This window comes from Cibotium barometz, chromosome 2 (assembly GCF_041138505.1).
Source record: "Cibotium barometz isolate CiBa-2024 chromosome 2, ASM4113850v1, whole genome shotgun sequence".
In the NCBI taxonomy this organism is placed as follows: Eukaryota; Viridiplantae; Streptophyta; class Polypodiopsida; order Cyatheales; family Cibotiaceae; genus Cibotium; species Cibotium barometz.
Genome location: NC_141047.1, coordinates 5,249,718 through 5,264,350, shown reverse-complemented (window position 1 = coordinate 5,264,350; position 14,633 = coordinate 5,249,718). Strand labels below are relative to the sequence as shown.

At 43.1% G+C, this 14,633-nt stretch overlaps 1 protein-coding gene across 4 annotated transcripts in view; it reads left to right on the top strand.

Moving 5' to 3' along the window:
* LOC147640567 (serine/threonine-protein kinase 12-like) overlaps positions 1-14,633 on the top strand; it is a 119,056-nt gene that overhangs the window by 64,247 nt on the left and 40,176 nt on the right. For all 4 annotated transcript variants that reach the window (XR_015268045.1, XM_086813046.1, XM_086813041.1 and 1 more), the window contains exons 5-8: positions 1,710-1,830; positions 2,013-2,092; positions 12,472-12,534; positions 13,065-13,186. Coding sequence is in view for 3 of the 4 variants with exons in the window: in XM_086813046.1 (XP_086669172.1) it covers positions 1,710-1,830; positions 2,013-2,092; positions 12,472-12,534; positions 13,065-13,186 (386 nt within the window). In the remaining variant the exon portion in view is untranslated. The remainder of the gene's footprint in view (positions 1-1,709; positions 1,831-2,012; positions 2,093-12,471; positions 12,535-13,064; positions 13,187-14,633) is intronic.

Genomic DNA, 14,633 nt, shown 5'->3' with positions numbered 1-14,633 from the left:
AACAGCACAAGTGTGGGCATGGTGGTTGTTGAGCAAAAATATTAAATGATTCACATTTGGGGTGCCCGGACAGAGAGAATGATGTATGGACATTTCCAGGTGTGAAGGGGGGAACTAGAACATTAATATTTTAATGTTTTATTTATGGTTGCCCCTAGGCCTTAGTGGCCCCTAGGGAACTTTAATGATTATTAAAGTTGGGGCCCTAGGATAAGTTTGGAGAGAGGCCACTCCACTTTTGGAGTTGCATGCCTCTCTCACTTCTCTCTCTCTCTAGCTTTTGGAGAGGCGTGTAACCTACGTGCAAGTAACAAGCGTGGAGAGTAGGGGAAGCAAGTCGACTGCTGCTGTGTGTGAGAAGAAAACAGGCTGTACAGAGCTGTATGACTGCAGGTACAGGTGGCGCTGACAGGAAACCGTACTGCAGGTACTGGCCGCGGCTGCTGCAGGCGGCTGCAGTTGTTGGTACAGGCAGCGCAGGCAGGTAAGATTGCAGGTATAGTACTGTACGACTGCTAGTACAGTGTACGGACAGGTCAGGAGCAAGCGGCGCTGGACAGTACAATTGCAGGCTGTGTTGACAGGTATAGTCAGCAGGGGGCTGCTGTTAGGTACTGACCAGTACAGTACAAGCACGTGTGGAAACTGTACGGACAGGTACAGTGACCTGTACGGGCAGGTACAGCTAGTGGCAGATCTGTTCAAACCTGAACAGTAGAGCACAGTGCATCTCCAGCTGCAGGCTAAGCTTTCCCAGAGTTATCTGATACATCAGACAAGTGGTTGCAAGAAGGCAAGTACAGATTGGTACGATTGGCTTCGCAAGTGCAGAACCATGAGCTGATTTGGTAAGCTCTGAACTTGTTCATATGTCTTTCTTTCCATTGGCTTATGTCTGGTGCAGAGTTGTGCTATCTGGCCCCTTGTGAGAGGAGGGGTATGGCAGATTGAAAAGGGTGGAAACAGAGATTGGACAGTGAATGTATGTTTGTGCTAAGTTGTGGAATCATGTGCATGAGATATGCCAGATGTATGCTCAAGGCTGTCCTGCTGAATGGTCTTGGCTGATCAGAGGGAAGCACAGAGTGTTGCTTTGAGACACAGATCTGTGTGTGTGAGTCCTCTGTGCTAAGAGGTAATTGTGGGCTGCCAGATTGGACATATAGGTGTATTCTCTTGGCTGGTTTTGTTGTACTCAGCCTACATATTTTTGAAATTGAATAAAGAAATACCGCAAGGGGCGCCAAGCTTTGGGGCCAACAGGTTTCGGTTTTATTTCAGATTTGGGGCACTCTAGCTCCAATCACATTTGTTTTATATTTGGACTACAAGTGGAAGGGTGACTGCTAGTCTACTGCACTTTGGTTTCTACCAGAGGCCGGTTTCAGGATGAGTCTTCCTCATTTTCAAGTTTATTTTCAAGGATTGGTTACCCGTGTGTATATAAAGGTGATTGTTTCCTAATCATGAACTAGCCTCGCGTCTCTCATAGAAGTATGGGTCCACAACTGCACTTATCTTTAAAGTTGAATTGTCTGCATTTACTAGTACATTCTTTTTAAGCAGTAGTCTTATGAAAATGTCACTATCATCTCTTTGCAAGAAAGAAAGAAACCATTATTACTATGCTTAATAGTCTTATAATATATTTATGTGGTTTGAAGAAGGCAATTATTGGTTTTTTTTTTCTTTTGGGATGAATTCTACAGCGTGGCATTTAGGTCTGAGTTGTCTCTTTTACAAAAGCTACGCCACCCCCATATTGTGCAGTTTCTGGGTGCCATAACGCAAAGCCCCCCTGTAATGATCATCTTTGAATATTTGCCTCAGGTAATTTCTTCTTTGTATTGTGCTTAGCTCTTAAAAGGTCCGTTTGATCTTGCAGTTGCTTAGTGAACTTATGAAATTCAGCAAACTTTAAATTTTTTCTTAAATGCACTTAAGTTTTGTTAAGTTTGATGTTTTTCATGGCACCAATGTTCTCATCTGTTTTTGTCTTTCCCCAAAATCAGGGGGATTTGTACGCATTCCTTAAAAAAAAGGGCCCTCTAAGGGCTATGAAAGCTATAGATTTTGCCCTTGATATTGCAAGGTATGAGAAATTTCTATTTTTAATTAGTGCCATACTTTAGCTTTGTAGAAATAAAAGAATATATTCTTTTTAGAGCAATTTTCTTTGCTTGTTTCCATAAAGTAATGAGTTGATATTGATTTTGGCTTCTGCACAGCAGGTGTGCTCAAGATAGCAGAGATAGTTTGTATATGAAAAGTTGTGCATGTGAAGGTTTTAGCTTACCAAGGAAGTTGATAATAAAGCTTAAATGCATGTACATAATTCAGGTTTATGAGCCTCAAGCTTTGGTGTATTTCAAGCAATCTTAAAGTATGATTATCCTTCATTCATTATGATTAGGGGTCTAGCCCATTGTCCTTTATACCTAGCCCCCATTTCACACTCCTTGGCCTTCACACATGACCATGCCCATTGTCTCATTACAATTACTCCCCTTGGCCTTTGGCCCAAACATCAATTCATATGTACAAGACTAGTGCCCATAGGCTACCACGTTACAAGCCATCCCCACCCAAATATGTTTCATCTTCGAAACCATGTATATGGTAGAAGCCATATACCCATGAACTCTCTTGAGTGAAGGAAAATATTAGTAGCACTATGAACCTCAAGAGCCATCCAATGATGAGTAAAGGTCAATGAGTCTAAATCTGTCCAAGAGAGTAATCCATCCTCTATGGATCCAAAGCCTCAAGAATAGCCACCAAAAACAGCCCTCTAAAGATGTACCATGAGGGTATATGTATCATATGAAACTCACAAGTATGTACATGCATAAATGTCAACAATGAGACCTCCAAAAATGTCAATATCAGAAAATTCCAGCAAGCATCAACCTCACATTTTGCTTCCAAAAACTTGTGCCATGCTTGTTAAAAGCTCATCACGACCCTCCTTTATAGAAGTGGGCTGCCATGAAGCTTCTTCATCCGGCAGTCACCTCCATTTGATGAGGTACTCATTCAACCATGGTATGGTTGTGAAGGACCACCTCGTTTGTACCCGACTTCTTATCCAGTACATACTCAATGACACCCTTCTCATTCATGGGAGGTAATTTCTGCACTTGCACCATTGGTCCCACATATACTTTCAAAATGAAAGATATTATGAATCCTTGTAGTAGGTGGAAGTAGTAGTTGATAGGCTACATCCACCAACCCTTCTCACCACTTGATAAGGACCATAAAATCGATGGGCAAGCTTGGTATTTGTATTGCCCTTAAGAGACCTATATCTGGAATTGGGAATTCATAGAACACAAAATTCCCTTCCTTGAATTCCGTTGGTCTCCTATGAGCATTCTCATATTGTTTCATCCTTGCTTGGACACTCTTTATATTCTCTCTGCATTGATGGAGGAGTGCTGTCATCTTCTCTATTTCTTCCTTTGCATTTGAATTCACCATCTCTTGCTTGAATGCAACTGTAGGCACATTCACCTTATAACCATACATTGCTTCAAATGGTGACATACCAATACTCGAATGGTGAGTACTACTGAATGTAAATTCAGCCATGTGCAACCACTCATCCCGTGCATGTTGTATTTCATGACAATAGTGCCTCAAGTAGGTTTCCAACCATTTGTTAATACGCTGATAGGCCGTACTTGGAGTTAACTTGGTGTCCATACTCTCAAATATAGTTCTCCAAAATGTACCCATAAATTTCACATCCCACTCACTCACAATTTGTTGAGGCAATCTATGCATCTTGAACGCATGTTCCATGAATTTCTCGGTAACCATAGATCCCATATATGTGATCTTTGTGGGAATGAAATGGGCTATCTTTTTCAATCGATCTATAACCACATAAATGCTATCGCATCCCTTCCTTGTGCGAGGGAGGCCCATAATAAAATCCATTGCTATGTGTGTCCATTTGCCTTCCATAATGGGAAATGGCTGAAGCAAACCTCTGGGCTTATGAGTGGGATCCTTATTGAGTTCACAAGGCATACATTTGGAAAAAAATGCATGTATATCCCTCCACATGCCATTTCAATGGAAACTTTTCCTCACTCTATCATAAGTCTTCAAAAGCCCCAATGTTAGCACCTTCATCATTCACATTTTTCTCTTCTATGTCCACATACCCATCATGATGCACCTCCGAAATAGCCATAAGTGAACATGTCCACATTCTAGACAATGCATCGATCACAATATTGTCTTTTCCTTTGGTGTATGTGATCTCAAAGTCATAATTTTGTAAAGTTGCCAACCTTCTTTGCTTTGGTGTGAGAGTACCTTGAGAGAGAAAATACTTGGGCACCCTACCGTCACTCTTCACATAGAATCGGCTCCCGTATACGTAATTTTGCCACTTCTCGTTCAACTTGATCATAGATGTGCATTGCCGCTTCCTTCTCGTTTAACTTGTTCCGTTCATATGCAGTGACTTTGACAAGTGTAACTTGCCCGGGAGGAGTCACTTGACCATGGGCACAATCAAACATTTCGGCATTTAATCACAACCATTCAACAATCCACAAAGCTGAAAACAAAAGTTGCACATATAACACCGTAGAGACCGGAATGGGTCCACCCCTCCGCCCCCCCCTTGGAGTATTTCATTATCCAAGGAGAAATATAACATGTACAAGCTTTGAGGTCCTTACTCTCTCCATGGGAGATCCCGGATTATCCATATATACCCATAAACATGTCCTTATCCAATATGGCTATCCAACGTGTTCTTCCATAGGCACACAAACATGTATAACAGCCCACATGGCTCTTCCGTACGTGTATAAACTTGTATGACAGCCCATATGGCTCATCCAAAATCACATAAACCTGTAAACCAGCCCATGTGGCTCATTCATGAGCTCATTAACCTGTAGACCAGCCCATGTGGCTCATCCCTGAGAGCATAAACCAGTATAACAGCCTGTATGTCTCATCCATGAGCGCCAGAACCAGTAAACCAGCCCATGTGGTTCATCCATGAGGGCATAAATCAGAAATTTTAGCAAGCTTTAGGACTGTTTTGCTGAAAAACAGCCATCCGGGGTGTGCAAGATGGTGTAGAGTAGTGAAAATCGTCTTCCCCAAGCTGGATGTGGCTATGGTGGGCTTAGAAATGAAGAGAAATGGTGAAAAATCAGAGTTTTCAGTCTCCAAAAACCTGCTTGAAGCTCAAACTTGCCAACGAGATGACTCTCTCATGTTCAAATGAGCAAGAAAATGCTACAATGCCTTGTGTAGAGCTGAATTGACAAGTGTGAGCACACTTGTCTGGCACATGTCCTGAATCAAAAGACCAAAAATTCCACAATCTCCAGCTCTAAAAAGTGATAGCTAATTTCACAATGGCGCTTTGGCAATACTTGATCTCCGTCAAATTCCGGAGATAATGACGCCAATGGAAATTCCATCGGAGATTGCCAAAAATAGCAACTTCTCCTAAAATTTAGGATATGAACTCTTTGTGTTCCACCACATGAGAAATACATGTAAGTACCATGTAGAAACTTGTTTCATTGCTCGATCCTCAAGAGTTCGCCATACATACTTTCCACTTGTTAGTTGAGCTCCAAAGCCCATTTCTATGTCCAAGAATCCTCCTCAAGTGTTCGGACCATGCTACGAACACTTGGTCCTCTATCCTGGATAATCCCCCATTCCCAAAGCTTGTATATTCTTGATCTTTTGGGCATCCAAAGCCCATCTACACACATGAATTTTGGAGATGCCCAAAATGGTGACAAGCCGCCTAAAAAATCGCCAAGCTGAGTTGTATTTTCTGGTTTTGGCCAATTTTCTACACATTCTACCTTCTTGGGGTATCTGGTTTTGGCCAATTTTCTACACATTCTACTTTATGCCATTTTTTCTTACAACGTGCCGAAGATATTTCGCCTTACTTGCAATGAAAGTGAATTTGCTCTCTTTTGCAAAGAAATGATTGGTTCTCAATACATGTTGCAAGTGCTCATCCACATAGAAAAAAAAAATCCCACACCCCAAAGGTGAGCTTGCCACTTGGGGGTTACGGGAGGGGAGAGAGAGCCGAGCCGGTATACCTTTCTATATATATATATAGAAAAAAAAAATCCCACACCCCCTTGCCACTTGGGGGTTACGGGAGGGGGGAGAGAGCCGAGCCGGTATATATATATATATATAGCTTGCCATTTGGGGGTGGAGGAGGGGTATTTTATTTAAATTAGTTTTCTCCTACTCACATACACACATACTCCACACAAAGGGATACATAAAAATTTAGTAAATCAATGCAAAAATACAAGTATGTATTGCTATAGACCAAAATATCATCGAAGAATACAAGCACCAACTTGAACACATATGGTTGTAGTACCTTGTTCATCAACATTTGAAATGTGACTTTTTGATTGCATAACCCAAATGGTATCACCAAGAAGTGAAAGAGTCCCCTTCATGCAATTTTCTGCTTTCATAGGCAATGGCATGACCTTGATTTAGGACAGCTTCCATGCAACTGCCACATGCATCACACTCAACACTGAATGTCTTTTGCAAATCAGCAAATCACCAAAAGCAACACAAGAGATGGGGGGTTGTCAACGAGGGAGCTTGGTGGAGGGAGCTTTAGATGTAATGGCACTCTTGAGCTTAAGAAAAGCATCAATTTTAAATTTTGACCATTTAAACATAGCCCTTTTCTTTGTAAGTTCATGCAATGGCGAGACAATCATTGCAAAATGAGCTAATGAACCTCTTGTAATATGAGCATAAACCAAGGAAACTACGAACTTCATCTATGGATTTAAGTTTTAATGGCTAGGATCTTTGCACTATCGATTCGCACGCCTTCTTTTGACACTGTGTGTCCAACATAGTGAATCTCCGAGAGGAAAAATTCACTTTTTGCCATTATTCTCACGAGCTTGTGTTCTCTCAATTCATCAAAGACTACTTTCAAGTGCGTTTTATGTTGTTTCTCATCATTCGAAAACACCAAAATGTCATCGAAAAAGATGCCTATAAATGCTGTATGATTTTTGAAAATGGTGTCCATCTTAATGTAGCCAGAGCAATTGTGAGACCGAATGGCATAACGAGATACTCATAGAGGCCAAAAGATGTGTAAAAGGTTGTCTTATGTACATTCTGATGCATCACTCTCACTTGATGGTAACCACTCTTGAGATCAATGCGACTAAAACATAATGAACCATCCAATTTGTCCAAGATATCATTAATCCTCGGAGTAGGAAACTGATTTTTGATGGTTATCTTATTAAGTGTCCTATAATCCACACACATACAAAATGGCGAGGAAAACTTGGTCGCACTAAACCATTCTCTAAGAGTTCACCAACTCACTTCGTAATCGCCTCTTGTTGGCAAGCACCTCACATGATATGCCGGCCTGTTAGGAGGTGAACTGCTTGGCGCCAATTCGGTGTGGTGATTCTCTAGCTGTAAAGGAGGCATTTCACTCGGCAAAACAATCTCTATACTCACTTAGAAAATTCAGCCTATCATGAGTAGGAGAATCTACATGCACATTGTTATGTACCACATCATCATGTACAAAAACCGGCATCTTGGCTTGATGCTTCTTCTCCCTCTTCTTGTATTCTCCCTCATATCACTCTTGCATGCCACAGTTTGCCAAGCAACACATCACATCCATTCAGAGGTGCAATAAGGAAGTTCTCATGGTCAAGATAACCTTCGCAGCTTTCCAATGAGAGGAGTAACCTTCACATCCTTCTCAACAAAAGCTGAACATGCATAAATTTCAGGTCCCATGTCTCACACTTCAATCCCCAAGGTGGCGGCCAGTTGGGTGAAGATGAGGTTGTAGGTAGAGCAGTCATTAAACATGAATAAGGGAGGTTGATCTTTAAGTTGCTCCCATGCTTTGCATACCACTTTATCTTTCCTTGCATGTCCTATATTGCTGTGTACATTGGGTACCATACTCACATGCATTCTAGGCTCATCTGCTTGCTTGTCTTTGCTTGTACATTGATGCAATATGTGGTCTTTACTAGTGCCCTTTGCTGCTGAGATAACCCATAAGTGCTCCTCTTGTTCCAAGGCTTCTTCTCGTGTATATTTTCATCTTTCAAAGCACTTTTGGCATCGTTAAAGTCCCTTTTTGGTGGCTGTCCACCTATCTGCATGCTAAAACCAGTTTTGTCCTTCCCTTTTCCCATGCTTAGGTCAATCTTTGATTGCAGCGAAGCATGGACGCTGTGCAGCAAGCGCAAGGCGGGCATCAAAACGCGCAGGGAAAAAGCGCCGGGCAGCCCAAACGTAGCGTGGAAATTAAAAAAAAAAGCTATTCGCCGTGTTTATTTTTTTTTAATAAAAAAAGAAGAAGAAGAGAAAAAGCCAATTGATAGTTTTTGGGAAAAAAGCTCTTCTATTAGATTTTTCCAAGGGGGAAAGCAAAAATTGAAGCAATAAAGAATTGGCTGGATTTGCAAACTATTCATGATGTGAGAAGTTTCTTAGGACTTTGTTCATATTACAGGAGGTTTATCCGATTCTTTGCGGAAATTGCTTCACCTTTACATCACTTGACCAAAAAGGATGTAAAATTCCGATGGACAATAAAGGAAGTGGAAGTTCTCAATAAGCTTAAGGAAAAGCTAACCACTGGTCCAGTTTTGGTTTTACCGGATCTTCATAAACCTTTTGTGGTACAGTGTGATGCATGCGGGAATAGCATTGGAGTTGTTCTTATGCAGGATGGACATGTTATTGCTTATGAGAGTAGAACTCTGTCACCAACAGAAAGGAATCTACAAGTATATGAGAAGGAGCTTCTTGCGATTATTCATGCTCTTTCTACTTGGAAGCATTACCTTCTTGGGGCTGATTTCATTGTTCAGAGTGATCATCAGACTCTTTGCTATTTCCTTACCCAAACGAAGCTTTCAGAGAAGCATATGAGATGGGCAAACTTTTTGTCCATGTTTCACTTTCAGATTGTATATGTGGATGGCAAAAAGAATGTGGTAGCGGATGCCTTGTCTAGGAAACCACATGTGGCCGCCGTCTCCATTATCTTTCATCATGAACTTGATGATATGCGAGAACAGTATGCTCACGACTCAGATTTTGAGCGGATTTTTGATCCTTTGACCAAAGGAGAGTGAGTTGATCATTATTCTCTCAAGGAAGGATTTTTGATGATGCATGACAAATTGTGTGTCACATCTTAGTTGAGGCAGAAGGTTTTGACAGAATGCCATGCTCCACCTTATGCAGGTCATCGTAGTATTGAGGCTACAGTGAAGGCTTTGGAGGCATTCTTTTATTGGCCTACTATGCGCAGGTATGCTGATGCTTTTGTTCGTGATTGTATCATTTGTCAAAAGGTGAAGTATGACCGTCAAAAGACTCATGGGTTACTTCATCCTTTGCCTATTCCTGACAGACCGTAGGAGAGTACTGCTATGGATTTTATCTTTGATCTTCCTAGGACAAAGAGTGGGAATGATGGCATTTGGACTATCGAATATCTTCAAATACCATGGGATGCCCACATCTATTGTCAGTGACCGAGATCCTCAAATGACGAGTTTATTTTGGAGAGCATTGTTCGAGAACATGAAGACTTCGTTGAAGTTCTCATCGTCTTTTCATCCACAAACAGATGGGCAATCGGAAATTGCCAACTCAGTTGTATTATGAGCGATGTTTCCTATCATCTTCAATTATTGGATCATTGGAAGATTCATAATGCATTCCATGTGAGTCTTCTTAGACCTTTCAGAGGTGCGGTGCCTACAGACCAGGTTGATGAGATACAACCAGAGGTGGAAGAACTTGATGAGATTCTTCAATCGGAACAGATTTTGGCACATAAAGAAAGAAAAGTCAGAGGGAAAGTTTCACATCGATATCTGGTGAAGTTTGTGAACTATTCACCTATGGATTCGAAGTGGATGGAGGAGGGTGACTTGGCAGATTCACCGAGGATACTACAACTTCACCTCGAGGCTTTTGGTTTGGAGCCTACCTTAGAAAGTGATTCAACAGGTTCAGTTGTGGATTCTGGAGTACTACTTGTTACTCAAGAGGGGGGTGATTCCGCTCCTTTGTCACAGAGTTCACTTGGATGAGATCTGGAAGTCGCTTGGTGTTCTTATCAGCACACCCGAGATACTGAACTGACAGTATATCTGCCTATGGGATTTCTATGATATATGTGTACTAGTCACATGGTTTGATTCATGGATATACGAATATCTTCAGAGAATGGGGACGCCTACTCTAGACTTTCGTTTGATATACATCAGTGTTTATTCTTGTTCATGATGTACTGCTGATCGTGGGTCCTGTGGGATGGCCATGAGCAGAGCAAGTAAAGCATCCAGGGGGACATGATTATTCATGAAGTGGATGCTCTCGATTTATGTATTTCGATGTTCTGTTTCGGTTGGCAGGACAGCTTTCTCGTTGCTCTCTTAGGTTCTGTTTCAGTTGGCAGATCCTTTGAATGAACAATCGAGGACGATTGCTTTGTTTTAAGAGGGGGGTATGTTACAGGACTGAGTATTTTACTTCTTTGTTTTAAGCATTGTAATTATGTTTTAAGCATGTTTAAGCATTCACTAACCATGTTTAATCCAATAAATGCATGTGTAAGTCTGTACATTTGTGTGGATTCAGATACATGTTTGGTGTGTGTGTGTGTACATGTGTGTATGCTCATATGTTTGTTCATGTGCATGTATTTTGAGAAACATTTTGTTTTTTGAGAAACCAAAAAAATTAGGAGTTTCTGAAACGTTTCTTGCGTTTCGGGGTTTCTCACTCTAGAAACGCGTTTTCATGTGACTACGCTGCCCAGTCCCTAGTGTCTTGCCCATAGTTGCCGGGTGTTTAGAAACGGGAGGTATGAAACGGGTTTCATAGGTTTCGTATGAGTTTCGTAAAATGTAAGAAATGGGTTTCGTTTGGACTGAAAAATAATTGCGGTGGAAATTTATACATATATAGAATATGATTCATGTCATGACTTATACGTGATACATAGCAAACACAGATTGATCATGATCCATCATTGTATACAAAAGCATAAATGAACATTCAACAGACAACAATGATTATAGGAGAAGCATAGACGAATAATGACTCAATCGAGATTACATATGAATCATGTAAATGAAATCCCTGCACTCTGGAGTCATCAATGATAAACCATGTCACATGATTCATGAAGAGACTAGAGTAAAGATAAATGTAAATAACACAAGTCAAACTCTGAATGAAATCCTAAATCCTGAGTGCTGATTCCTACAACAGGAGACTCAAGAGTCAAGACTCATCATCGTCCTGACCCTCAGCTAGATCCACATCCTCATCTGCAGGCGCAATATCATCAGCCTCATCCTCACTACTAGTGCCACTCCCAGAAGACTCCTAAAATGCATCCTCATCAGGTGCTTCTCGGAACAAAACTTGCAAGTCCATTTCCTTGTGCCGCTCGCACCATATCTTGCATTCACAACATCAAAGGTCACATTGTCCCACAGAGGAGAGCTCTTCCTTGGCATGATGAGATTTGAGAGATAGAATGGGGTGCAGGTAAGAACAAAAAGAGAGTGGGTGAAGGCCCAAGGGTGACAAGGTCACCTTCGCTTGGTCCCAGGAGTGTAGAGTTCGACGTTCTCAGGAGTCAAGGCGGCGGGTACTGTACGCGGCTGTACTTTCAGAATCGCTTGTGGAAAACGAGGCAGCTCGTACTCTTGCCAAGCAGCTCTGCTCCGCCAGCATCCATACACAAGCATGTGTGTGCTAGGCCGAGCCATAGAAGACCTTGATGGTCAAGCACGTGGATGTAGAGTTGGTAGAGAGCTCCAATGCCCATTTCTATGTCCAAAAAACCATCTCGAGCGCCTAGACCAAGCTTCAGGCGCTAGATCTTTTGTATTGGATAATCCCCCATTCCCAAATCTTGTACTCTCCAAATATTTAGACGTCCCGGAGTCCACCAGACCCCTTTCATACTGGGAAATGTTCAGGCTGGTGACACCAACAATGTGTCAGTTGCCATGTGAGTCTCATGCCATTCTTTTCGTAATGTATATTTGGCTCCCCTTTTTTCACCGAGGCAACTTGCCCTAGGTAATGATAGAGAACTGATATGCTTCCAATTTTTATAAGGCTTTACCTTGGTTTTTTAAATTTGTAATCTAAGCTTTATCATCCGACTCAAATGTGAATTTTCTGGGGACCAGCCCTGGGTTTTTTAAATTTGTAATCTAAGCTTTATCATCTGACTCAAATGTGAATTTTATGGGGACCAGCCCTGGGTTTCCGAACTTGATGCATTTGACTCTGTGTTTTTGTCAAAGTTCCATATCCAGATTCTATACTTGTTGGCCAATTTTTTTTTTTTTTTTGTTGTTGTTGTTGTTGTCTTTGTTTTGCCTGTAGGGGCGTAAGTTACATGCATGAGCATAAACCAGAGGCCATTGTTCATCGGGACTTAAAGCCCAAGTAAGTAATATTTTCTTCAACATGTTTCTTTGTTATCCTGAATTTGATCTGCATGTGCCTTAACACTATTGGTTGTTGATAGTTGTCTTCATGTATAGGGTGTGCCAAGCTGAATTTTATTCTTGCTCCTTACTGAAATTTACTATTTTCATATCAAGAACACTAAATTTTTTCAGCATGCCTTTCTGTACTAAACAGAACTAATTCAGAATCAACTGCAAGTGCTTACTCCTCCATCAATGCCGCTTTGTTTCATAAGCCCTGTGCACTTCTTGATCCTCCCTATTTCAAGCTTTTGTTCTCCTCTTTGTGCTCGATATCTTGCGACTCTTTCTAGAGGCAATCCTATAGCTAATCTATTTTCTATGTTTGTGTCTATGTATCTATTCTTGCCTTGACTATCCTGTTTCAGCTAATATAATCGGCCACTGCATTTACCTACATGCGCTAAGAACTATTTTTTAGACTTGTTGCTTATTGCTTTGGTTGAAGCTGTTCAAGCTTTTCACTTGTTCTCAGTAAGATATCAGAAACATCTTGCGGGACGAGTCGGGGCATCTGAAGGTGGCAGACCTTGGTCTCAGCAAGGCGTTGAAGTTTGCAGCTCAAACCATTTCTGAGGATGGGCTATCCCCTTTGAAAGGCAGTTCTTGTGAGTTTTTGTAAACCCTAAAAGCTAAAGACTTCTGGCATCAGTAAGTACATTATTTTCTGGTAGTGCATCTTGATTACAAATGGTTCATTTCTGTGCTACACCATAGGAGCTCTGTTTTTGGACTATATTAATATCGTTGAATGCTGCTATATGGTAGCTGTCGTGTGTCGTGTATAACTGGAATGTGGGGAGCGCTTCCCCTCGCCTTCCCCCCCCCCCCCCCCCCCTTTTTTCTCTCCTCTGTCATCCGCCCCTCCCCCCCTCGCTTTCGGTCTTTCCCTCTCCGCTCCGCGCTTCCCCCCGTTTTCGTGCAGCTTGGTTCTTTCACGACCCTCCGTCTCCGCTTCGCCGTCGACTCAGCTTCAGACTCTGATGGAGGCCCCTCCCGCCTCACCTCAGAGGGACTCTTCCGCAGCCCCCTCGCCCGCCCTTGAGGATACCCCCATCAGGCTTTCTTTTTCGCCAGAAGAGGAAGTGAGCCTCGCCGCAGAGGTGGAACGCCTCTAGGTACATTCCACCATCCGCCGTATAGTTGGCACCCGCCCCAGTAGAGGGGAGATCCGGGATCTTCTCCAGGCCTGCCTTCTTGCAGATGTGGGCAAGATCCTGGACGTTTAGTTACTGGGCCACGAACACTACCAGATTGAGTTTGAGATAGCCCAGAGCGTGGCCCAGGTCCTAGCCATGAGTCCCCTTGAGATCAGGGTCACTCGGGCCTTCTTCAGACATTGGCAGCATGGTTTCGACCCAGCAGCGGCCGAGCAGGGAGAGCGCCTATTCCATGTCACAGTTTGCTTTCCTGGACTTCGCCATGAGTACCTTCCGCTCCTTTCCAGGATAGGATCATTGGTGGGCTCGGTGCTTGAGACTGGCCCCACAGCAGCTTCAGTGGTGGCTAGAGCAGCTGGCCTTCCTTGGGTCAGAGTTTTGGTTCCTGACATCTCCTCCCTTCCGAAGGTCATTCAGTTACCTAGGATAGGGGGGGGATGGATCGATCAGAGAGTGGAGTTTTCGGGGCTCCCGAACCAGTGTTTTATATGCAGACAGGTCGGCCACTTGGCCAAGGCCTGCCCTCGTAGGAGACCCCGACCTTCACCGTAGCAACAGACCTCCGATGGCCCGTCCACAGATGCGGCTCGACAGGGAGCCTCCGGGACACCTGCTCAGCCCACAGAGACCTCTGATTGGCAGCCTGGACAGGGGCGCCGTAGAGGGAGACAGCCATAGTAGCATGCCCAGAGACCGACGCAGCAGCAGACACAGCCTCAGCATCATTGGGTTCCAGTGAGGAACAGCTTTGCTCCCCTCCAGGAGGAGATCCCAGCGCAGACTGAGGATCAGGAGATGCGAGCGCCCCCCCCCCCCTTCACCTCCACCCCGCACCCCCCCTCCCCCGTCCCCCCCTTCCGCCTTGCTTCCACCCTCGCCTCCTCCCGTTCTCGCT